The 25,796-nt window shown below is 42.9% G+C and overlaps 1 protein-coding gene across 11 annotated transcripts in view; it reads right to left on the bottom strand.

The window, feature by feature from the left end:
- Positions 1-324: 324 nt before the first annotated feature.
- Positions 325-25,796, bottom strand: part of DEPDC5 (DEP domain containing 5, GATOR1 subcomplex subunit) — a 42,064-nt gene continuing 16,592 nt past the window's right edge. For 3 of the 11 annotated variants that reach the window (XM_048963717.1, XM_048963716.1, XM_048963718.1), the window contains exons 24-43: positions 25,199-25,296; positions 23,120-23,185; positions 21,671-21,854; positions 20,705-20,865; positions 19,520-19,637; positions 19,189-19,356; positions 18,080-18,299; positions 17,083-17,216; positions 16,190-16,298; positions 13,990-14,052; positions 12,269-12,420; positions 11,423-11,500; positions 10,836-10,968; positions 9,743-9,851; positions 9,223-9,447; positions 5,278-5,447; positions 4,150-4,321; positions 3,021-3,081; positions 1,949-2,031; positions 325-1,116 (exon numbers count right to left, since the gene is read on the bottom strand). In XM_048963717.1, coding sequence (XP_048819674.1) covers positions 821-1,116; positions 1,949-2,031; positions 3,021-3,081; positions 4,150-4,321; positions 5,278-5,447; positions 9,223-9,447; positions 9,743-9,851; positions 10,836-10,968; positions 11,423-11,500; positions 12,269-12,420; positions 13,990-14,052; positions 16,190-16,298; positions 17,083-17,216; positions 18,080-18,299; positions 19,189-19,356; positions 19,520-19,637; positions 20,705-20,865; positions 21,671-21,854; positions 23,120-23,185; positions 25,199-25,296 — 2,800 coding nt within the window. In that variant the 3' untranslated portion in view covers positions 325-820. Of the gene's footprint in view, positions 1,117-1,569; positions 1,693-1,948; positions 2,032-3,020; positions 3,082-4,149; positions 4,322-5,277; positions 5,448-9,222; positions 9,448-9,742; positions 9,852-10,835; positions 10,969-11,422; positions 11,501-12,268; positions 12,421-13,989; positions 14,053-16,189; positions 16,299-17,082; positions 17,217-18,079; positions 18,300-19,188; positions 19,357-19,519; positions 19,638-20,704; positions 20,866-21,670; positions 21,855-23,119; positions 23,186-25,198; positions 25,297-25,796 lie in introns of all 11 variants that reach the window. The other 8 variants (XM_048963719.1, XM_048963720.1, XM_048963722.1 and 5 more) reach the window with 5 other exon arrangements.

Genomic DNA, 25,796 nt, shown 5'->3' with positions numbered 1-25,796 from the left:
GTGTGCTGCCTTCCATTTGCTTGGACAGTGATTGTGTACTGGAATGCAGGCATCTTCCTTTCACTGCATACAGACTTATCTTAACAATCCAATTCCTCCTTTCCTCCCATCAGCAGCTTCGTGTGGTCAGTGCTCCTGAGTTCTCTGCAGGGTGGATACTGGCCCTGCAGGGCAGCAGCAGGCTGTGTGCTCCCACTGTGTGCCACTGTGGCTGCTGGGCTCTGACCATGCTGCACACCAGTGGCAGCACCTCCTTCGGTGACATTCTCTTTTACTTCCTGTTTCTGTATTGCTGTCTGGAGTTACAACAAAACATCAGGTCACTCAATTTTCAGCATTTTTACTTATTTACACATATGAAATTTAACAGCCATCTCTCACACTTTATCATACATATTCACACAACCAGGTACACCTCAACAGGACAAGAGAGGGACTGCAGCCTGCCAAGGTAGGCAAACAGCACCGCCCGCTTCCAGTGCCCATTAGCTGCCCCCATCACTCTGTGTTGAATGGAACTGCCCTTGAAGACCATTTGCACTTTTCTTGCTCTACTTCTGTTCTAACTGAAGTTCTGGCAACTGAGGACTGCAGCAACTTGACACCAAAAAGAGGTCCGGTGACAGGTATGGGCAATCCAAGAGCTCAGGTTCTTTTTCCAAGGGCTTAAAGGAATTCTGTTGAATATCAACAGCTATATTGATCAGGTCCCCTTGGAGCCACACGATGGAACCACCAGAAGGGCTCATTTCCAGTCATTCTCTCCCCCTGCCTCCTTGCCACGAGGTAAAGCTTTCTCCTTACGAAATAAAGCCCTATCTCACGGAGCACTGGCATGCATCTTATCCAGGCAGTCGGTCCAGAAGAGCACGAGCCGGCCGTCTTTGTTCCAGCAGAAGTCTGTGAAGTCTTTCAGCAGCCGATCAGCAAACTTCTCGTCCCCGGTGGCGCTGGACCGCCACGTTTTGGTCAGCATGGTGTTGTAGGCCCAGTTGTAGCCAATGCGCTCTTCACAGAACATGTTCTGGTTGGTGGAGCTGGTGGAGTTGCGCCGGCGTCGCTGCTGCCCACAAGAAAATTTCCTCTTGGAATATGGCAGCTGCAAAAACACTGTCCCTGAGGGAAACAGACAGGACTTCAGCCGCAGGCAGACCTAAGTCCCTATAACCATTAGCTGACTTAGTGAGTTTCTGTTAATTGCCTTTTAGCAAGGTAAAACAGAATATACTTTTCCTTCTTTGCTTTCACACAGTCTTTCTTCCTGCACTGAGAAAGAGCACTTAGTCTTGCCTTTCTCTTGGTAGAAGGGAACGAAGCAGAAGTGTAGGCCCTGATCCATCTTTCTAACCCTACATGAATCCCTGCTGTCTTCTGCAGTCTTCCTAAAGCTCTTCTCCCGTCACTGCCTTCACATTTCAGCAGCCCACTTGAACAGGTTATTTCATTGCAATACACCATGCATGGAGCTCAGACAAAGGAGCTGACAGGATCACTTTGTAAATGTTAGTTCTAAATACTCAATCTATCTCCCACACAGTGCATACAGATAGAGAGACATCTACAACTGACCTTAAGCCTGAGAGCACAGCAATGACTTCTCCCAGTTCCTTTCCCTTCTAGCTGCTATGTACACATTTGTTTATTCTGCTCTTGGAATAAGCTCTGCCTTATTTCTTATTATTTCTCCATCTCCTGGAAATAAAAAGTTTCAGAGACACTATAAAGTGAGGTTTCAAGCCAGGGCCATTCATTAGCTGCAACACTTTGTGCTTCTCATACCATCTTGTCAGTTTTCTGGTTTGTGCTGGCTGATGCAGCTGCTTGCCATCTAACTAGGGACACAATGAGGACAGACATCACTGACAAAAAACACAAAGTGCATGGCAAATGGTTCTTCTGTTTAGGATAGCCTCCTCCTTGCCTCCAGTGCCTGCCAAGTATTGCTCACCTGTGACATGGATATACTGAGGCTTGTTCTCAGCTGGAAAGTTGAATGCAGAAGCCGAGTATTTATCCTGCACAAATCCAAATCTGGAGAAACAAACACCAGAGAAATAAAAAAAACTAAAGAGCCACACCAGCTATAATTCTATCAGCCCAAGGCAGGGGCACAAAGGAAAACCTTCCATTGTCACAAAGGCTTCTTTTTCTGTAGTCTGAAGGGGGAAAGGGACAGAGAGTTGAGTTGCTCCAAATGTCCTCTGCTCTTGCTAGGTATGGTGTGAAAAACTGCAATGCCACACACTGATCTTTGTCATAGCCCCCACAGAAACAAGGGCCTGTAGAGCAGTTCAGGAGGGCATGGAGCAGTATCTGACTAAATGAAGTAGTTACTAACAAAGGAGGGAAGAGCAATAGTCAAGAAAAACAGTCAAGCTGTAACTTTGTGACTTTGTTCGTGCTGGGTAACATTTCACATGCAACTCAGTGCAGCTCACCTTCTTTCTATGCTAATGAAAGCATATTTCCAAGATCAAGTCCATTCCAAAAGGCAGTCACTCTACCACGAAAAAAGGCCCTGCCAGCAGCACTGTGAAACAAGCTGGCAGTTCAAGCACACAGAAGTATAGAAAGTTTACAGCAATTCCTTCTTAAGTGGGCCCAACCTCCTGTGTACAGTTCATATCCCACACCTTTGCTTTTTCTTAATTGTTGCCTGCCATCCAGATCAACACTATGTTAAGCACATACAAGGGAAACAACTGTCCCTACTCAGAGAAATGTATTTGCAGCTTGTCTTCTTCAAGTTTAGTGCAACAGCACCTTCCAAAGCCAATGCCCTCCCACAACAAGAGCATGGCCTGCCAGTGACAGGATGAAACACTGCCTACCTGCCTCTGTGCCCACAGGGGCACTTCCAGACATTCTAGTTATATTTTAATCTCAAAACTGGCAAGCAGACTGCAGAGGGCCAGACTGCATGGAACTCAAGTCACACAGGGGTGGCTGTTCAGTGTAGGTCTTCATCCTCCATTCCCCAAAGAGGTGTGAACGTTTCAGTCATTCTGCTCTGCACATACCTGTATGCTATTGCTTCCTGCAGGAGATGCATACGGTCCCAGTATGTTTCTGGTTCAAAGCCTGAAGCAAACAAAAAGGTTATCTAGTAAAGACACTTCTTTTCCTTCTCTTTAAAAACTTCAGCTCTCCTCAGAACACCTCTGTGCATTTTAGTTTTTCTAGCAACTTCTTTTAATCCCACTGTTTTCTGACAACTGATCCCCGGAATGCCAGCTTATCAGAGGTATTGCTTGTATATATCAGCAGCAGATTCATCCCTGAATTTAGCTTTTGTATCTCCAGAGATGAAGGAAAGGATCACAATGGGGTGCGTGGGAGGGGACAAGGAGGAGCGTGGGCTGAAGATGCAGCACACCACACAGTGCACTGAGAACAGTTCAAAGTCAGAGAGGCTGCAGTGACATCACAGCAGATGGAATTGTCACTGACTGTTCCACATTTAAACCTGGACACCGGGTTATAAAGAATTAATGAAAATAAATAAAACATGCATTATTATTATTTTAAACAGAGCCTTTTACTGATTGCACCCTCTCACAATGCAATGTTGCCTCACTGTATGGGGACAGAGCTCGCTGATCTTTGAGCTCCCACCTGAGGCTTACCACAACAGCATCACACAGAAAGGTGACGTCACACTGCAGAAAAGGAGATTGCAGTTTCTAGCTCCTAATCTCATGTGCAAACACTCTTACCACGAATGTAACCATGGCAACAATAAAGAGGGTTGTGAAAGCCTAATCTCACAGAGAAGGATAAACAAATGCAGTATACAAATTCAGAGCAGCTCTGGGCAGGTGCATAACATCCCATCAAACACAGCAACTACTTGATATAGGCTCTGTGAGGGTATGCAACATCATGGCACAGATCACCAGAGAGGCAACCCCTCCTGTGCCTGGGAGCTTCCTGCTGCCAGCTGCACATACTGTCGTGCTCAACAGGCTGCCAGCACCGTTTCCTCTGAGCACGACTTTCCTGAGAGCAGCTGCTGAAACCCCAAACCAGGCCCTTCCTCCAGCTAACATGGTTTGGTTAACGAGGTTCTTCTTGTCAGCTGTCTGCCAGGAAGGACCTACTTGCAGGAAAAAACATCAAGGGTAGCACAAAGGAACAAACGTCTCTTACCATCAAACAAGTGCTCACTACCCTCCTTCAGCAAGCAGCTAACATTGAGTGGGATGAACAGCTGAGCTCGAAGTGGGTCTCCATACAAGTAGCTGGGCAAAGCAAAGGGGCCTTCCAGGACTGGAACCAGAAGGAATCCACAGGATGTGGCTTTCCGATGCCAACCCTGAACCTGTGGAAAGGATTGAAACAGTGACTCACACAACACATGTCGTGGGGCACCAAGGTGCACAGGAGCAACTAATTCCCCAAGAATAGATCAGACAGCTCAATTCTCCACTGGCACAGCTCGCTTTGCATGGCAGACACACAAGTGTCCTTGTAAAAGCAGTACAAGCACAAGGCTTTCCTTTTTTAAGTGCCACATCAATCAGAAAGCACTTTAAAATAGGACATTTTTCAGGAACTGATTCAGCCTACTTATCATCAGTGGCTAAGCACTGCTGCTTTACTGGAACAGTGCAATAGATTTTAAATTAAAGCAAAAACTCAGCCATTGTTTGGCTGAGTTGGGTGAAACCTGGTACTAATAGTTTGAGTTTTAAAGAAGATAAAAGAGAAAAAAAATCTAAACATTAAAAAAAAAAAAGAGAAATACTGCTTGCATTTGCAATTTGAAATGTTCCCAGGAAGTTTTAAAAACTGAAATGCACTGCTGAACAGGAAGATTCCACTGCTCAGAAAAGCCTTGTCCTAAAAGGAATCCCACTCAATTTTAATTTATTATTATTATTTTTTTTAGGCTTGGGTCAAGAAGGAACACAACGCAAAACAGATTCCCTTCCAAAGACTCCGTTCAAGGTCTAAGGTTTGCTCAGGTGGGACTTAAACAGCACCTCCACCCTGCACTGACCTCTGCACAGCACGAATGGAGCCCTCTAAAAGCAGAGCTGTCCTGCAGACATAATGACTATGGATTGCATGATAAACACTGACCAGATGCAGCAATGCTAATGACCATCAGCAAAATTACCTGGAAATGGAAAAGGCAGCAGATCCAACTCCTCATGTCTCCCCTAATGCTTTCCACCAGCTTCACATGACAGACACGTTCCTCAGCAGTATGAGGGATACAAAGGCCAGAAGGGCACTGCTGTGACTACCTTGCACACAGGGACTGACTCTTACCATCTCAAAAAGAACAGCTGCAGTCACTGCCATCCAGTGTAACTTGATTTCAAAGGCAGCATTCAAGGAGAAATTGCCATGATAGTAACAACTGCACCACTCCAGCCGGTCCGTGCGGTTATTCACATCCACATCAAGTGTCACCGTCCGTTGCTCAGGCACTGTAGCAGCTACACAGCCAAGGAACAGGGGTACATTTAAAAGATGTACTCAAGAGAAGGAGAGGGAAGTTGGGTAAAAGAAAAACAAAACAAGACAAGCTACTCGAAATGAATTTGTCCTCCCACTCCTCCCCAAATGTTTTTGAGTTGCAGAATAGTCCCAGAATGCTGCCTATGTAGATCAAAAAAGGCAAAAATAAAATAAAAGTATTGCTCAAATGGGGAGGGGGGCTATGTCATAGAATTATCTTCCCAAGAAATGAACAGGCACTTAAGTTGCAATGAAGATACAGAACCAAGAGTCAAGAAGCTCATCAACTGGTGGCATCAGAGCAAACAGCAAGGCAGCCCCATCTCCTTCACAGCCAGTTTAGTTTTAGTACCTCTATGTGACCCCACCAGAAATCACACGGTGCTGCTGCACAGGGCAGGAGCATTCCAGGACTTCCTAGAGCCAAGGGAGATTAGAAATTGAACTCTGTGTATCTTTAGCCCCATATCAATATCCCACATTACCACGCGGCTATATACATATATAACTGCACATACAGTGCTTTTTGTAAAAGCAAGAAAAGTCAGCCAAGACACATGCAGCAGTGTTAGCATCACTGCAATACTCCGTGCTGCCTTGCAGTAAGTGCTGGAACAGTGCCCAAGATGCATCTCCTCCTGTGCCCTACAGCCCAGCACCCCAGTGAAAGAAAATCCCAGGAATCAAGTAAAAGAGAAACGGAAGCAAAGGAAGTGGAAGAGACCTGTGTGGTGTCACAAGGGGACTGCGAGGTCAGGGACAGAAACCAGATCACCTGAGCTTCAGTCCGAAGTTCTGCTATGAACCACTGCTGTCACTTTCAACTTTTCTTTGTACAAGAGAATCATTTCACATTTCCATAAAGTTAAATACTGACAGAAATGAAGGGCTGCAAAACTACTGCTGAAAAACTTGTGGTGGTTTTGTTTTTTTTTTCCTTTCAGATTGATGCACAAGGGATGCATACTGCTATTTCTTGCTTAAGTAGAGGCTCACATGCACTCTTTTATGAGGTCAACTTTTAAACAACCTCATCATTTAATGACTTAATGGCACTAAAAAATGGTTGAAGTTGGTCCTGAAGTAGATGGGACAGTTCCCACCTCCACTTCTACTCTAAGTTGGCAGGACACAATTTTCAAGGTTAAAAGCCAATATTTTATATTGCCATTACTGCAGCTTAGGAACAGATAAAAATAAAGGAAAAATGGAAGAACACCATCCAGCTTTGTTTTGTAAACAAAATCCATGTTTGTCTGCTATAGTCAAACTGAGCAACATCTTGGATTCCCATTTTCTTGCTCCTTTTCAGTGGATTATCAACGTGCATTACAAGATTACAGTGTCAGTTTTGTAATGAAGTATGAATCCCATTCTGAGATGGTGGACAGCAAATCCCAAAAGTGAAAGCAGCTTAGCTGGGCAGATACCAGTTGTTAGCTTTCAGTTGTAACATTACAGACCAGTGTGTGTGAAGCAACACACAGTGAAGAATGAGCTCCCTGCTCCCTCAGGCTGTTCTTTTTTCCAGACAACACAACCTCCCCATTAGGGTTGGAGCCCGCCTCTCCACCTTGCCTGCAGCTGTAATTCAAAGGCAAAGCACCAGGAAGGCAGTCCAACCAGGTCAGCTAATCACAAGGACCTTACAAACAGATGTGAAATATCCACGTCACTGAATTTAAAGCTTCAGATTGAAACCAATTTAATTTTGATAGAATAAACACCCTGCCTTCCATAGACCCGACTTTAAGAGAACTCACCTGCTTCCAATTGACTTGCTCTAGCAAGTATTTAACTAAGGATTTATTGAGTACATCGGAGAGGAGCAGGCAGGTTATTCTCCAGTCACAGACTACACTACATACACGACTAAAATGGCTAGTGCATGCATTGCTATAAATCGGAAGGGACAAGATTAAGTGTATCACAGGTCAGACTTCCACTGGGAAGGAAAGGGGACAATCACTGGGCAATTATAGGGGAACTGGGAGGGAAAAAGATTTTAGAGATCCGTGGAGCTTGTTCCAGAGCTCCCAATGCTTGCATGCAGTTTTATATCACAGCCTGACATTTAGGGAAGGTGGGGAGGGGAAGAAAGAAAATCCACAACCAAATCAAAGCCAAGAGAGGAACAAATGAAGTCACGTGGACCAGATGTCATCTGGGTTTAGTAAAGCTCCTTGCCTCAGATGAGCTGGTAACATTTCTTTGGGAACCCTGTTTAGAAGAGGGACAGCACAGAAACATCAGTTGAAACAGTTCCTTGGTAAGGAAACTGGATCTTCCTCCAGGACACTTATTTCTCAAACAACTATGTGAGCTATCTGGAGGTATTTTTCATTATTCCAAGAACTGCATGTTAGTTAAACAGCAGAACAGAAATAATCACAGCTGAAATGAATGTTACACAGGTGTACACTCCAACAAACACTGTGGGAATACTGCTGGCTCTCTGCCCACTTCCCCAGGTGCAAGCTTATGAGTCTCAATTTTCTCATCTCACAAAAGAGAATAGACATAGAAAAGTGGTTTCTCGGCCTATGTAGTGAGTAAGAGATCAAAGGAGGAACATGATCCAGCCCAGGCCCCTCCAGCCTCCACAGTGCTCCTACACCAGCCTACGTTCAGGCTTTGGCTCTGGCAAATCCTTGAGCTAATGAGGTTGGATACTGGCCAAGGCAGCAGATTTATCGTGTGACAAGGAAAAATATCCAACATATGTTGGCTTCAGGGAATTAACCATTAGTTCAAACTTGCATCCTTAACACTTTCCCACTTCTGATGCTGTTCCTCTTCCAACAAGGCTTTCAGAAATACACAAAGATGACTGTAATTCCAGATTTAGGAGATACTGCACAAGCAATAAGAAGCTTCTCTTCAGAAGGTCAACTGTACAAAACAGGAGAACAACAGAAGTTTTTATCCCTAATTGAGATGGGCTTTTAAAAGGTGCATCTAATAAATCTGAAACTACAATTCCATAGCAATTATTTCTCTGGTAATTTTAAACAGGGAAAGGGGAACAAAAGCAAGTGAGTCAGGCTGGCCTGGAAATAAAGAAATGACAAAGCAACAAAGTCAAGCATGCAACCAGTATGTTTCACGGGCTGTTAGTGGCAGCATTATAGTTCACACATTACAAAATTTCAGATATCATAATGGTTTCTCATTCAGGAACATTATTATTTTTGATATGCAATCCCTGCTGCTTCTACGCTGCAGAGACAATTTGTAGCTGGGCCTCCCAGGCTTTAATATAGGGGGTCTCTCTATCAATGATTCAGATTAGCCAAGAAGCCTGGAGCACATAATCACAGAATGCTTCTCTAGCACATCTGGATCAGACTGGGACTCTTGCCATCGAGAAGCAACTCAGCATGTCATTTCAGGCAGTTTGCCTGCTTGGCTGTTTCACAACAGATTGAAGAGTTCCTCTGGATCCACAAGAAGGCAGGTTAGTGTTCTCCTTCGTGAGTTCTAGAGGATGCCATGGCAGTTCAGTAACACACAATTCTTCCACCATACTTTGTTTCAAAATAAATTCCAGTACTCAGAAGCAAAAATTGCCCTGCCCAGCCAGTGAAACACACCTCGGACATTCGAGTTTACCTGCAAGACACATGGAAGGCCAGCATGAAATCTGCAGCTTTATTGCTGGTCCACGTGAGATCATACCCTTGGCTGGCTGCTCTTCCCCCTTCAAACTATCCCCATGAACTTCCCCAGCTGTCACCTGTGCTGTGCATCTACCTAATAATGCAGCTGCCTGGCTCCGTCCTCCGAAACTGCGGCTAAAGGAACTGTGCCTACTTGCATAGGAGGCTGGGCGGCTGGGCAGCCAGGGCAGGAAAAACGCGGGGATTTCCGAGTGCAGGAGCTCTTCTGCCACAAAGGCCACCTCAAACCATTTCCTCTGGAAGGCAGAGAAGTCATCCATGGCAGCTGTGTGCCACATGGCAGGCTGCTGCATGCCCACTGAATAAAAGGCAAGGGGAGGGACAGAAGACCATTAGAAACAAGTGCTTGGGATCAAGACAGAGAAGATCTTTCTAAAAATGGGTAAGGAAAACAAAAATATTAGGCTATGTTGTCTGCATTTTTTTTTCTTTTTAAATAATATTCCCAAAGTCTACATTTCCTCAATTCTCTTTAGAGCAATGCTTTTGGTTGCTCCCAAAGTGCATTTCTGCTGCAACACCCATCAAGAATCAAGTACAGCTAGCAATTACACAAAGGAATAATGAGGAATGCCTCATAACACAATTCTGACCTCGGTCAGGTTCTTTGTCCACAACGATCTTGTAAAAATAAAAGCCATAAATAAAGGTTCGTAAAGCTTCTCCAGATGCATGGACAATCAGCTGCTCTTCCAGCATTTTCTGAACAACAAAAAATAGAACAAAACAACACAATGGAAAAGAAGTGATTCTTTTAGCTACATAGAAGATTATTAAGGAACAGTTGGAAATCAGTTTTCTCCCTGACATCTTTTTGTTCAGATGTGTGCCTATGGAGAATACCAGCAATGTTATCTCTTGATATTCAGCAAAGGTGCCCAGTCCTCATCTTCTGGAGAAACTGCATTTGACCTTTCCATAGATGTCTGCCTTCCTCCCTTACCACGCTCTGGATTTACAGATGGATTCACAGGGAGAGTTCAGAAACATTCTAGGTTCTCCATTAATTGATACGGGATCTCAGTAGAGCAATGAGCTCCAAAACATTTCCAGCCACTGCCCAGACACAGCTCAATATGGAAGACAGATTCATGAACACAACCAGCATGTGCTTCAGCACTCCAAAGACAGAGGACATTTGCTGATCATATATGATCGATATACAAACAACTTAATTAACCAAACTAATTACTGCAAGACATAAAAACACCACACTGTGGTGCTTTGTGGTTCCAACACAATGGAGAGTTCATGGTAACTTGTAGCTAACTGGAGTTTTATGCAGAACTATCACTACGTATCTGAGTGCTACAATAACATATATACATTACTACTGAAGACCACACTGCTGTTTTGTGATATGGAATCCTAAAAATTCAAACTTTTCAAGAGAAAATGATTCTTTGCTAAGATATAAATCAAGCAGCACTAGGGAATGCATATTTACTGTAATTTCCATCACCAACTAGCATCTATCATCTCAGAAGTGCAGAAAATGTTGGTAAAAGTTACTTTCAGTAGTGACTTCATGACCTTGTGTTCTGTTGAACACATTTTTCAGTATCTATCAAGAGTAGGATTTTAAAAAGAAACAGGAATTAGTGCAATGCTTTCCTCCACTATTCTACTGTCTTCAAAGAGTGGGGTGTTTCTGGCCCTCTCTGCTCCCTGAGGCAGTTCCCTTACCTGCATTATGTCAATCGCCATGGCTTGGGTTTGCACACCTTCCACGTTATTCACCAACCAATGCACAACTTCTGCACTGATGAAACAGGATGGAGAGAGGCCCTTCTGCTCAGAGAGCAGCTGGATCCCTGTGCTGAAACACAGCAAGTCAAACACGTTAGCACAGCCTGCTCAACAGTTCTGTTTAATTACTAAGACAAAAATCACTGTTGGGTGGAAAAAAAAAAAGAAGTGCTAAAGATAGAAGACAGTAGGTGCACAGTGTCCCCAAAGTGGAATTTTTGTTTGTTAGTTTTGGGTGATAAGATAAAGATGACATTGACAGCACTTCAGTGTTACTCTCACTGAGAATTCTCACTTTGGCAGGACCAGAACTCTAGTAACTGAAGTCTGTACTGCAATGCTGGTACCTCAGTGTTTAAAGATCATTGCTGGAGAGATTGGAACTGAAAGCAAAGAAAAGTTGGAGAAACTCTTTCACATTTCTCATTCACATTACAGGAGTTCTCCTGTAAGTGAGACCATGCCCCACATCCACTTACAAAACTTGGAGACAGATGTTAAGCATATTTGGATTAAACACTTACGTAGGATGTTTCATGGCTTCGAGAATCTCCATCAAGGTGGAGGACGAAGTCAGAGAGCTTACTGAGCACTGCTGAGAGCTGCAAAGCAAACAGACCTATGTTCAAAAAGCAGGGCAGCTCGCCAGATTTGCTCCAATATGAGCACTTCAGAAAAAGACTGATTTCTCCTCTGAACAACAACTTAGTTACATTTATTTCCTGTTTCATTCTAACATGGACAACTAGAGGCATTACACTCCTTTCTCCCTTTCTCCCCCTGAGGCTGTCAGGTTATTGCTACAGAGAGCCAATTCACACACGTGGGATGAAGACACAGGACAGCAAATACTCTAAAACTAGCTTTTTCTTTTTTTTTTTTAAACTTTAATATACAACTACAGGAAGCAGGTGCTGATACAGTTTATTTTTGAAGTTGCTTCCTCCCTGGTGTCTTTCCTCCAGGTCGGATCCTCTTGGATTTCTACAACCTACTCCACCCAATAAGGCCTGCAGGGCTCCCTCTGCTGAACAGACAGAAGGCAGATGTCACTGATGTCAGTTCAAAGCCTGGCCTTCTGCTAACAGATTTCAGTCACAGAATGCCCTCATTTCTAGAAGAACGAAGCTCTTTTTGGAGGTGGAGCAATGAGACCTTGGTTCATTTAATTCTGGAAAACCGGGTTGCAAGGCTTATTTTTCACTGCTGCTCTTTCTGCACATGGAAGAGTCTCGTGACAACTGCCTTCTAGTGCTGACAGACACAGCACATCTTGTTCTCAGGTTCCTGGTTAAGTGCCTATTCCACAACACCTGAAGGAGGAATCTACTGTGCAGATCCACTGTGCAGCACTACTGTGCTCCTCTTACCTGCCCTCTGCAGCACCAGCTGTTACATATCCTTGGTCTGTTGTGCTCTGGGAACTTCCCAAGCTCTGAGTGCTGCCCCTCTCAGCTGACTGCCCTGTGTTTATCAATGTATTGGCATCTGAGGTTCCAGGAACTGATTGATCTATAGAGACCTGCATGGAGTAAAGACACATTTATAAGATTTACGATGTAATCTTTCCTCCGTTTCCTTTCTTCCCCTGCCCTCCCGATTTTCCATCTCAGCTTAAGTTTGTTAATGACAAGCAGTACTATAAAGCTAGAACAAGCATACAGTGAAAGCATAAACGCAGTCTTTCTTTTGTTACCACCACAGAGCTGTTGACAAACATAAATTTACCTATGCTGGCATTCCACAGTAACCCTGGTAAAGATGAGGATTGACAACTGTGTTGAAAGAACCACTGACAAATTAACAATCCCAGTCCCAACCTGACGTTTTCAGTTTGAGTAAGTGTGATTATAAACATGCAATGGACAGAACAGGAAATTTAGTCACTATGAGAAAGCAGTAAGCAGTTAGAGAAAACATTTTCAACTCTCAGACAAAAATATGCAGATGTACTACACAGAATTCAAGTTTCATAATGCACGGAATCAGTTCATCTTCCTTTCTTCCTTAAGGCAGTACTGGGAGGCTGGCTGGCACCCACCCACACCTGTGTCACTGAGACAACAAGAACATTTTCCCCCTGCAGGAACATTTGCACTATTCCACGGTAGACTGAATAGTTCAAAAATTAACATAAAATCTTTTCAGAAAGAACATGAAAGATTCAGCAAAGTACAGGCTGTAACTGCCATCTGTCTTTAACACGTATGGCTCAGGAAAGACATTATATAAAGCTAGAAAGGTGGGGGAGAGGAATACGAACAGCAGAGTAACTAAGCAACTCAAGTTAGTGTAAATATGAGGGCTGATCCGCCATGATGAATCCACAGCACAAACACAGCTAAAAAAAAAAATCACAAAGCTGGTAGTTTGATTTAGAGGTCTGACAGTGAGACCAGAATTCTTCATATTGTTTTCCATTTCTTCCATCCCAAGGATCTCTCATGCTGCAATGGCAGGTGTCCCCCTTTGAGCAGCCAGAAATGGCAAATGCTGACATGGAATCTACAGTCCCCACACTCAGCTAAAACCACTCTCCCTTCTCAGAGCTCACTTAAACCAGCAGTATTTTCTACTGTTATACTGTATTATTGCTAACTCTTAACTGCTGTTAGGTGTACAAACAGCTTCTGTCACAGTGGCTCTTAAATCAAGATGAAAACAGTATTTTCTGCCCTCAGTTTTTTTAAGAACTCGAGGACACAGTTTGGTTTGGATCTCTCACAGTCAAAGACCACACAAGGAACACAGATGAGAATGGGGTAAGTAAGCTGTTGTCATTTCGCTTAGCAAGGGAAGTTGGAAAAGCAGTACTTGGTGAAACACAGAAAGAGAAGCTTCAGTAGTTGACAAGACAGTAATGCAAAGGACAGTAATGCAGGGCACATGAATATCCAAGGCACACCGAAAGTATTGAATGGTAGAAGGAAAGAGTCACATCCTCCACCACTGGTCACTCTGTCCTTTTAGCACTGTGCATTTCTCAGCAAGCAGATCTGGAAACTAGCCAAGTTGCAAGCTCAAGACAACCAATGCTCTCCATTGCCTCAATCCAAAAGCCAGAGATGACAAGACCCCATTCAAAACTAACCTGTGAGAAGAAAGTTGAAGCTGAGCGAGGGCTGCGAACAAAATCCATAAAGAAGGCCCCATCCTGAAGGCATCAGAGGAAGTAGGCCCATTAATGGCACCAGGAACAAGGAGATGAAGCAAATACAAAGTTGTGGAAGTACAAAAATGACCACAGAGAGAAAGTAAGAGGAGAATGTAAATCCCAAACAGATCCAGAACGTCAGGTGCAGCAGAATGCAGAGAATCAGGAGTTACACACGTACCCTTGCTTTCTCTCTCTGTACCAAGATATTGCTCTTCCTCAGCACAGATGCTTTTCCAAAGTTGTGAAAAACACACTGACCAGAAGCCAATTCAAAACTGTGGCCTTTCCTCCACACTTTTATAAGAGAAAGACTTGAACTCTACAGTACGAGGGTTTTCATCCCAAATGCAAAGTTAAACAGTGATACAGGAAATTGCAGAACCACGTGTAATGACACACATACACAGCAGGCCAGCTTTTTTCTGGTCCCAGTCATTCAAACGATACAGAGGGAGAGGCAAAGCAGCTCTTTTCAGAAAGCATACTGCTCCTGTCAAATGCAGGTCTGGCACGATGTAAAGAAAAAGGAAGAAAAATCCATCAAAAGATCTTCCAAACACTGTATTTAACACTTCATGCAAAATCAAAACAGGCACTGCCTATGCTATGCTCCCTGCCTACTAACCAGCCCCAGATGAATGTATCTTTTGCTGCTATTCAAAGACATGTCAAGATTTCTTATCATAAAAGACAATGCATTGGAACTTGACTGCATTTTCATTCTCTATTTGCAACTCTTTATCCTGTTCCCTAGGTAAAATATTTTGTCTACCTTGCAGCTAAGAGGATGCTTACATGCAAATGAAACATTTCATGGAAAGAATCACTACCAGGGTTACATGGCTGGCAATTCACATAGCACAGAGATAATGCCAGGCAATGTATATCCATTAGGGCAAAGAGTCAGCAAAGAGATTCTGCAGCAGACCAATTACTGCATTAAATAATTATGTATTGTATAGTAACTGGCTGAAGTGACCTGTCAGTCCTACTCTGAAACAGAGAAGAAGTGGAGCCAGGGCTCAGTTTTGATCTGGAACAATTCCAGTGCTAGCAGTATCTCAGGAAAGGATTTGCTCCTGTGGCTGCTGACAGAGCACACAGCTGTGACAATTTGTCAATACTTGGGCTGTAAGTCTGTGGGCAGCAAACAGACATACCTGTGCTGTCGAGCCCTAACAGGTCTGTGTGTCCTGGACACACACAACACACGCTTGTTGATGTTTCCAAGTGCCTGCAAAGTTGCCAGATAAGGCTACCTGTCCAGTGGAACCATTCTGACAAGCATAACCCATCAATTTGCAGACTCCAACTTACAAGAGGGGCCTTGTAAGAGCAGCTCTTGTAATGGGTCTTACAAGAACAGAGTAGAGGGGGACAATCACCTCCCTGCCCCTGCTGGCCACCCCTCTTCTGATGGAGTCCAGGATAATGCATAACCACTCCACTCACATCTTTCTGTGCCTTACATGAAATTTTCACCGGGTTCAGTGGTAAAAAGAAACATTCATCATTTCCATATTTAAAAAGGGAAGGCACTCGCAGCACAGTTCACAGGAAGGCTGAGGAATAGTATAGCTCCTTAAGGGCCTGAAGAAAGCAAGATGACAGTCTTCTCCATCCTGGAGTATAGTTAGTGCAGGAAAGACATCAAACTCATGATCCAGGAACACACCTTCCTCAAACAGAAGTAAGCAACTGGAGTTCCAGCTATTAAGATTCCACTGAAGCTTCACACATGGTTTAATTCTGCTCTGTGAGACAGTCACCATGTAGGTGTAGGACTGCACTGTACTGTTTAACCTAAAATGAAACTCTGACTGAAATGAAGTGTGCTGCCAGGAAAGGAAATGGGCTAATTAACAATTGCCACCATGTAAATTAGCACAAGAGAGTTTAGCAAATGCTGAGATAAGCATCCCAGAGATTTCATCAGTGTGCAGTCATTAGAGCACAGTTGTGCCCCAAACTCTTCTTTATGCCCTCACACACATCCTGGGCACAGGACCACTAGCTGAATTACACAGTTAAACATGGCATGAGGTAGTCTTGTTCTTAGAATAATAATCCTCTTTACTTAAGAATTTCTCAAATAATAAATAGTAGGCAGAAAAAAGGACCAAAAATGCTTTACCTTACGAGGGCTGTCCATGTAGGTGGGTGTGATAGCAATGCTCCCACTCTCTGAAGGCTGCCCAGAGCTCTTCCCAGAGAGCATTGCTGCCTGCTGCTCCCCCAGACTCCTAAAACAAAGGCAGGAATTCAGAGTTTGATCAAATACTGCCAGTTCTGCCTGAAGAGAAGCGTTGGGGAAGGGAGCTACAGTATTCTCAGACATTTGTTTCTCCACGCTCTGAAGCACAGAACCAATCCAATATTTTTTTTTTTAAGTACTTCAGATTTTTTACCCCACACAAACGAAATAGTTCCTTGAACCTACTCAAATATCTTACCATTACAACTATAAACATCTCTTATTTCTGACAGCAAAAGTGTTATAAGTTGTTTTCAGCATATCTGGTATTAGCATTCTGAGTTTCTTCGAACCATTCTAGATCAGTACCAAAAAAAAAAAACCCTCAGAAGTTTCAGAGGCATTTCAATAAACATCAACAGTACAAACAAGATATTTTCTTTAGGCTACGTTCATTACCCAACGTTTCTATTGAGCCCACCCTACAGATGTGTACACTTCTGTATCCATATGAGCTTAACTGGAACAACTGCACTGGCAAATCAGAAATGATGACACATCTGGTATGTGATAGATTGCACTTCTAGAGTCTCCTTGTTCCTTTTCAGTCTTTTCATTCTAGAATTACTACAGAAACATAATAGAAAGAAGTTCCAGGAAAAGCCCAGTACACTGAGCTCTGCCACAAGGTTAGTGGAGAAGCAAGATCCCACACCACTCCCTTTTTCAAAACAAAGTTCCTGCCTTAGTCAGTCCAGGTGGAAGATATGCATGAAAGATATCTATGAAAGATAGCCTACGTTTTTCCACACACCCTAACTGTAGAAACTCACTTCTGATTGGCTTCCATCTCCAGCAGAGCTGAGAGTGCTGAGGTTCCTTTCTTCCCAATGGGAGGCCCAGGCTGCTCCAGAGAGTGGGTGGGGAGCGGACCAGCAATCTGCAAGCCTTTCATGGCAGACCCTTTCTAACAGAGGAAAAATGAAAGCACAGACCTGAACAAGCCAGGATTAACCAGTAAGCAAGAACACAGCATCTCATGTCAGCAGGGCTTTACTAATCAAACTTAAAAAATGGAGCTAAACTACAAGTAAATGAGAAATGGACTGGTCTGATGTTTTTGAAAGGATGCTGTTGACAAAATAAAACATATATTCTCCTGGTAACAAGGTGGCTTTGCTCCAAAATAAACCACTCCATTCAGCATGTGAATTTAAAAAGAACTTAATATGCACTAGCCAGTTTCTCACAGTCCTTTTTAAAACCACTGTTTACCAGGTATTCATCTATACGGTTCTCTTTTCTCAATCCTTTTTCTAAGTCTGTAGCACACATCCAACCAGATAAGAGAAGTCTGCAGCCTCACTCTTTCACAGCTCTCTTTTCACCAATGATCTGCATCACAAGCTGCAGTGTGTCCAGGTTAACCACAACCACAGCACAAAGCAATGTACACTTGCAAACAGGTGACACCAGGCTTACGGCATGGGCAGAGCAGCTGGCTACAGCCAAGGTATCTGTGCAGAAGAGCTTGGCTTCTCACCGAGTGAGCTGACAGTTCCAATTCTGTTTCCAGCCACAGCAGTACGTGGCACCCCATCCAGGGGAACTTAATTAGTTTAATCAGTTGAGTAGCAGCGAGGTGCTAATAAGACCACACTGTTTTACATCTGAAGTATGTCATCCAGCATGGCACTGTGCTGTATGTCCAGATACAGGCTCATTCACGTGTTTGGATTGTCTCAGCTAATTCTGCTAATGCTTCATTAGACTACGCAGAGAAACCCAAAGTTAGGGAAAGAACTACTAGGTAAGCCTGCATCTTCTCACCCGAATCATTCGATCGGATCGATGGCGGCGACGAATGCGGTTCAAACCTTCCACAAAGCGAATGAAGCCATCGAGGAGCTGCCACTCCTCCTCATCAGAACGGGGCTTGTCTCCATACACATCACAGTGCACTTCTCCCTCCATAATACGCTTTGTGGCACTGATGCAGGCAGGCAGAAGGAGAAAGCGAGTCCTCCAAAATTTCAGTGATTCAATAAGGCTGCAGGAAGAAAGGTGGAAGACATGGAAGTTCAGCAAAGCTGCCTGTGAAGGATTCTACAGTAAGTAAATCTATCAGCTGTCAATTTCAATAGAGTAAGCATCTCATTCTGTTATCTGTGTGTGACAGAAGGTAGACAAGCATTGAAGTGGTCAGCAAAATGAATGCCACTGGGAAGTATTCCAGCACACTAAGAAGACTGTGAATGAGAAGAAAAATCAAGGCCGTCCTCAGAATGAATGGTATCACAGGGAAGTATTTTCTGATCTATAAAAGGAAGGCTACAAAGCCTTTTGCCCCCCAAAAATAAACTAAAAAAAGGAATGTCTGTGGTACACTTCACAGCAGCAAGTGCTTTGGCTGACACCTGAAAAGAAACAAGGATACAGAAACACTGGTCTTGTTGAGAGAAGGTATCAAAAAAGCTATTGACACTAGTGAAGATATCCCACACCACTAATGAGAAGCTCCATTCCACATAGTTTATAAGTAGGAATACAGTAAAGCTATGTCTACAATTTGAGCAAGAATCCAACAGATACAGAGCTGAATGGGAGTTTTGAGTCAGATCCAGAAATGAGTAAGAAGCCAAGAAAAGCATCTGCAGAGTACAGAAAGCCCCCATACTTCTTTGCATCTGTGGCAGAGAAGTAAAAGTTTGTGCTGAGTTTTACTACCAAGGTTTTGTATCAAAGACCAGAAAATGCAACAGAAGCACTGAGTAAGATTCCTATAGCAGTAAGAGAGGTCTGCAGCACTGAGAAAGCAGACAGCTGCTCTCTGGTGTACTGAGCATTTGTAGGTCGAACTTATTTGAAGAAATTTGAGGTCAGAATGGAAAAGAGGAAATCAGGACACAGAACAATCTGGATGGAAAAGGAGATCTCACCTGAAATCCTCTGAGCCAGCAGAGCAGATATACTGATCCAAGTAATTCCACTTGTATTCTTCTAATCTCTCGTGGGAAAACTCTACCCAGCAAGAGACAAATTCAGAGTCAGAATGAGAGGGGCACAAGCTGTAAGTGTAGTTTATCTGAGCAGATTCATATGGATACCTAAAAAAATACAACACAAACCTTAATCTTCGCATTATCAACAGCAGTGCTTCTCTTTCTTCTAAAGGGACAGAAGCTTCACAGTACATTCTTTTGAGTATAGGCAGCTGGGGAAGCATATTCATCTGCACATTATAAACTGCTCAACCACAGAGATACTCACTTGGGCAGATATCGAGTCACAGTAATTATTTTGTCTTTTAATGTCACTTTGTGGAAAGTACGGCCCATGCTCAGCCAGTACTGATCTTCTTCCTCAGGTCGATTTCTTGAAACAAGGCCTAGATGTAAAAATGAAAGCACAGGTTCTTTTAGCTTCCTGCAATATCCAAAACTTTATAAGCAAACTGGACCTATAGAAAAAGACTCCAGAGACAGATTTCTGAACTCAGACAAACTGAAAGACATCTTCCACCTTTTTCAGGGACATCTGCAGAATGAGCTTTTTGTTCTTGCAGTTTGTGAAGGCATTTGTTCAGTTATAATATTAGCAACACATACATCATCAAAATAGACTTTCTTTAGGGAGGACAAGGAGAAAACAAACAACACGAAGTGCTGAGAAACCGGTGGCTACAATTCTAAAGCTGGGCTCCACTTTCCCTTCCTCTCTGTCCTTTATTTCTGGAAATAATCACTTAAACTCAACGTTACAAATCAGTGAAAAACAACTACATGTTGTGTATTCCCTGCTCTATGGACACTGTATCACTCTTGCCTGGAGAATATTCAGAAAGAAGTCTAAAGGAAAACAGTAAATCAGGTTCTCTCCACTGAATACGAGATTGTCTCATCCCACTCCCAGTCCTCTGTAATGTAACTAGGTTTAGCTGACACCTGGTTTCAGGATAATAAAGCTTCACTTCTCTGCTTGGGACTTTCACAGCTATTACAAAGCTGGAAAAACACTGCTAGATTAATTTTGTAACTTTCAGATACACAAATTTTGGAGGTTTCAGTCTGTCATCTAACAGAGATGTGCCTGCCTTGTAGTAACCCTGTGAATTGCGGTTAAGATACATTCACCCAAAGTACACTCAAGCCATATTAAATCTAGGTTCAGCATCATGAAAATGAGGCCAGCTTCTTACTGCATTCCAAAAATCCTGTGGGTTTTCCTTCACAGTGCTGAGTTGTTTGTGCTGCCCCAAATCAGGCTCTCCCCCACCAAACTTTTTTTTCACATAACAGAAAGAAACCAACCCCAAACCAACAACAAGGAAACTGAAACACGTACAAAAAAATGACAATGGTTTCAAGGAATGTCTCTGCTTGATTCATGGACGTTACTGGCACTGGCAGGAGGAGAGAGAGACAAAAACTTCATTTTCAATCCAAAGTCACCCACCTCGACTGTAAAGGGGACTGCTGCTGAGCGGGGGTGGCACAGTTGTGGCTGGCTTCTGTGGTTTAGATTGCACGATAATTTGATAGCCTTGCATGAGACGCTGACAAATAAACTCCTCAAACACCTGCTGGGCTGTCATCTGCACTCCTTCCTCATCTCTCCTGAACACAAAGGTTAAGAAGGAGAGCAGAATAAGGAAGCTGACCACACACCTATTCTTAGCTCTGTGTTTCTTAATTGAGGACTTATTCCCACACTGAGCTCTCTGCAAGTGAAGCCCTCTGCCTGTGAAAGCAACCTGCAGGAAGTGGAGAGAAAATGCACCCTGTTGTAAACAGGTGATGATGAGCTGCCTAGCAGTACTTAATAGCAGCATCTGTGAAAGCTCATTTTAAACCAGTAACAAAAAAAGACTCCAAAAGATTTGCTTACAACTTCCAATAAATACAAAGATCATTTTTTACAGCATTTTCCAGAGAATCTCAGTACAGACTGTACATGTTCAGCAGAACTCAGACTGCAGGTGAGCAGGCAATGCTCCACCCTTCCCCACAGCAGGAATTCAGGAGCAAAGATTTAAAGGCAGTTAAAACATCAATCAGCAGCTGGGATGATGAGAGACTCAGCATCACTACGCTGTGCTACTACAACTACTTCCTCTCTTGAACTTTGCCCTCCTGCTCTAAAGGGATATTTCTTCTTGGGGGCTCTTGTTATTTTTTGAAGTAGAACTTTGTGAGCAAACCATTCCTAAAAAAGCATAGAGTATAATACTGTCAGATGGCAACATCAGAAAAGGTGCAGAATTACCACTGAAATGAGAAAAATCCAAGTATTTTGCTGCAAGTGATATCAGCAGCTCATTTTTCTCTTGTATAAACTGCAAAGCATTCCTCTCCCATCAACTGTGTTTGAAGCACCTCGGATTCACTGCAAAACACTTGACAGAAAAGGTGCTGGCCAAACCTGTCCATGTCAGCTTCTGGGAGCAGATCATAGCAGCCCTCAGTGTAGTCATTCTGCAGGCTCTGGCGGTCGGGGAAGTAGTCAGTGGTAAGAGGGAGACACGCCGGGGTAGTGAGAGATTTCCAGTCCACTCCAACTGTACAACAGAAGCCTGGCACTACGGGGGGAGCAGACAGTGTCAGAACTGCCTCGTCGCATCATTGGGGGGAGACAATCAGGGCATATATGGTCACCCATGGAAAAATTGGGTGTGGAAGGAGATGAAAGTATGTGAAGAGGAGCGTTAAGGTTGAAGGAGAAGTGTGGAGTTGGCATCAAGACAACAGGAACAAGAAGGGGACGGAGTGGGGAGGGGAAAGGAAAGTAAGAGAGGAAGAAGGGAGGGAGAGAAAGAGACAGTTTGTTAAACAATGCAGTGCCACGTGCTAATTCAATCCCATCATGCAAACAGCAATCAAAGTTAATGCATTTAATTTTCTATTGATTGAAAGCTAAAGCCAAAACAGTCACTGCTCTGCCAAAATTACAGCAAGTTGGGTGCATTTACAAGTTATTAATAAAATAGGAGAACATTCCAAGTCTGAGCAAGAAAAATCAGACCAGCTTTGCATCCCAGATAACTGCAGAACGAGTTAGGGATGAGCAGACAAAGAATGACAGACCAGCCTCATTTTGGAATAGTACAGCAGCACAAAAGGGAGTATTTCTACAGTTATAAAAACAGAAGACAGACCCAGAGGAAGACCAGAAAAATATTAACTTGGAAAGAATCCTCTCCCACACCATCTTCTGGAGTTATGTTGCAGATTCAAGATTACAGAGATCTAAAACTAGGCACTGAAAAGCAAAAGCTGACCAAATCAGCCATATCATCAGTTCATTAGTGCACTACTTTTTCCCCTGCCTCGAGCAATATGTAGCAAGGCACAGGGCCAACTACTAGTTCTTCTCACAGAGGTCTTATAAATTATTTTACTACGAAAATGTTAATAGGAAAAACACTGCAGAAGGAAATTACAAAGACCTGTTATAAAGAAAATGTTTTCGTGCTTGTTTCTGTATTAGACTGAGGTACACAATTCTCACTAAATGACACCAAACTCAGAAGCTGACTGCACTACTTCTGCTTCATTTGGCTGTGCCAAGCGAGCCCGTCATACTGAGAAGCAGGTAAGAGTTCAGTCACTTCAGGTTTCAATACAATAGCATGTGGTAAGAAAGGAATTTCAGACATAAGATGACAAATAGTTCATATATTCAGAGATATGGAACTTCTGTCAGTGAGACACTCAGAATAGGGAGAACCTGACACAGCAGCACAAAAAACTACTGCCGAAAGGCAAGCAGGCTCCTCCAGTTTCTTGCCTACCACCTCCTTATTCTTCTGTTCATTTCCCTCCCAATCTTCACATCTATTTCAATTCTTTCCAAAACCTTCCTCCTGCTTACTTGGATCTGGAGAGTTAGAGACAGCATCTTCTGATGAATCCTTGTTCTGAGTTTTGAGGTTCATCCCTACAAGAAAGAAAAATACGTATTTTTACTTTTTAAAATATTCCATGCCATGCCCTTTAAGAGCTCAGGATTCTGCACGGAAAAAACAAAAAAAGAGATACACCAAGGCAACTAATGAGGAGAAAGCGAGACATAAAATTCCAATATCAAGTGTTCGGTGACTCTACGTGAGCCCAAAGTATTAATTATGGGCAGTTTTAAAGGCCAACAAGCATTTAAAGGAGCAATTTTAAAAAACCTGACTTAGATGCATCCAGGAAATTGATACATCATACCCCTTATTCTAAATAACATTTACTAACAGAAAGGATGGTTAGCTGCTCCCATTATGATGCTGGTAAAACAGTAGAGGTGGCTCAAACTGGCATTCATCTTTCATCAGCTCCACTGATGCCATCTGCCACCTAGCTAGGGAATTGCAACAAGATTTATTCGCTCTGAACTGTATCTACCATCTGCTGGATAACAGAGACACCATACTGAATGTCAGTGCAAACAGATGCAGCAGTTCTTTACTGTGAAGCACACATTGCAGCAAAACGTGCTGTGGGCAGCAAAGGAGATCAGATTCACTGAGAAATCATATTTTTGGAAATAAAAAAAATAAGTGTTCCATTTCATAGATGACTTTAACCATAAGGGAGAAACATAAGTCAAATCACTGAGTCACACCACAGCAGCTACAGATGGCTGAGGGGGTTCAGTCAGGGAAGGCACCCATGATGACTTTCATAAAGACAGACACAGATCAGCCTCCACCACATACATGATTTACGTCCAACCTACAGACATGAAAGCTTTCTATAAAATGCAAGGATGTTGATTGTTTAACAGCAAATTACACCCAGCAGGTGAAATGCAGCTTAGACTTTGTTCTGGCAATTGCTATCTGTCATGCAGAAAAAGCAGAGGACAAAAATGACATGAATTCAAATGAAACTCAAAGAAGGAAATAATGGAAGTCGCTTTCAATGCAGCTACATGAACAAGACAAACATGAAAACTAAGCCTGCTAACAAAACACCCTCGTGACTCTGTAGTGATCATAGGGGAAATACGTAACTGTTTTCACTCAAATGCAATTTCAAAGGGTGAACTTTTTTTTAATACCAATTTGAAGATTTTTATTTACTTATTTTTAAGTCTTGAAAGTTATAGGACAAAAGATAATTTCAAAATTCTATGTATCCTATCTGAAAAGAACGTGCCTAAAATCAGAAGATAGGCTGCTATAGTCAGGCAACACAACCAAATGCTGCTGGGACATATTAATCCAGTTACAGGACTAAAAAGCCAAACAAACCAGCACAATTTCTACTAATGCAGGTCTGTGGGTAGGGTAAGAAACACAGCATTGATCTTTAACTGAAAGCACAGACATGAGTCTACTCTTTAAAATGTGATTAAATATTTTGGGCTATGTGAGTAACATTTGGTGTGAGCAGCACTGTGTTCTGAGTGCTTAAAATCTGGAGAAAGTGCTTTGCTAAGGAACAAGAAGAAATGCCAGAAAGTATAAATTCCAGAATCTTCCATGCACAACAGGGCTGCAGCTTTACAGATGCTCTCAAAACCCTGATATGACAAACTTTATTATTTTTAAACATAGAAGCTGATGGAATAGAAATGCTCAAATTTGTTACTCCAAAATAATGATATCTAGAGGAAACCACACACAGAAAAAGAGCTCTGAACAAATCCAGTGCATATTTAGGGGTTTTTTTGTGTGCACACATCAGTGCTTTGCTAATAGAGAATTATGCTACTGCCTGAGAGTTTATGGTATGCCAACAAGGAGCAGCTTTTCCTTCTGAAGTTTATAATATAGAGCTAGACAAGTAGAGACACATCAAAAAAGATGCATCTCCTCAGAGTTGGAAATGGTTTCTTCTGTTGTTGGTTCTTTTATCTGTAATGCCTGGTTCACCTACTTCCCATGCTTCCTGGCTCCACTACTGTTGCTGTCAATAAGGGCCTCGTCCCAAACACGAAGCTCTGCCACTGCTGTGTTACCTGCACCATTGCTGCCAGCCAGACCGTTGGAATACTCCTCTGTGCCACTGAAGCTCAGGAAGGAGGCACCGTCACCTGGATGCCGAGAAGTGCTGTGCCTGGAGAAAACCAAAGCAGCCTGTATTTCAGCACAAATACTTGCCACACTCATGACATTCCATACTTTTACTAACAAGCAATATGACAAATAATGAGCAACCAGCCTGCCATCCCAACTGAGCTTTCACAACCATGCTCCTCCTAATGATGTTTGCAAGATGGCAACAGGCACAAAAAAATACTGAGCAATAACAGTGCACTGTCTTCACTGAACAATAGAGAGCTAGATACACATACACCTCCCCTAGAGAAATAAAACTTAGTTGTTTACTGAATCTGATTTCACGGCCCAGAAAGCCAGCATTCCAGACTAAGGAAATTGCTTTGTGTCATCCACAGAGACCACGAAAAGATTCAAAGAAAGTACTATCAAGAATAAGACAGCAGGAGACATGAGTGTTAAGATCAGAAATTTTAAAATATTATGAAGTAATAAGGAGGCAATAATCTTTTATTTACAGTAGTATTACAGCACAAAGACTGTGAGGACGATACAATA

The sequence above is a fragment of the Lagopus muta genome, chromosome 17, assembly GCF_023343835.1.
Source record: "Lagopus muta isolate bLagMut1 chromosome 17, bLagMut1 primary, whole genome shotgun sequence".
Lineage (NCBI taxonomy): Eukaryota > Metazoa > Chordata > Aves > Galliformes > Phasianidae > Lagopus > Lagopus muta.
Note: the sequence above shows the minus strand (reverse complement) of the source record. Positions and strands in the feature narration are given on the sequence as shown.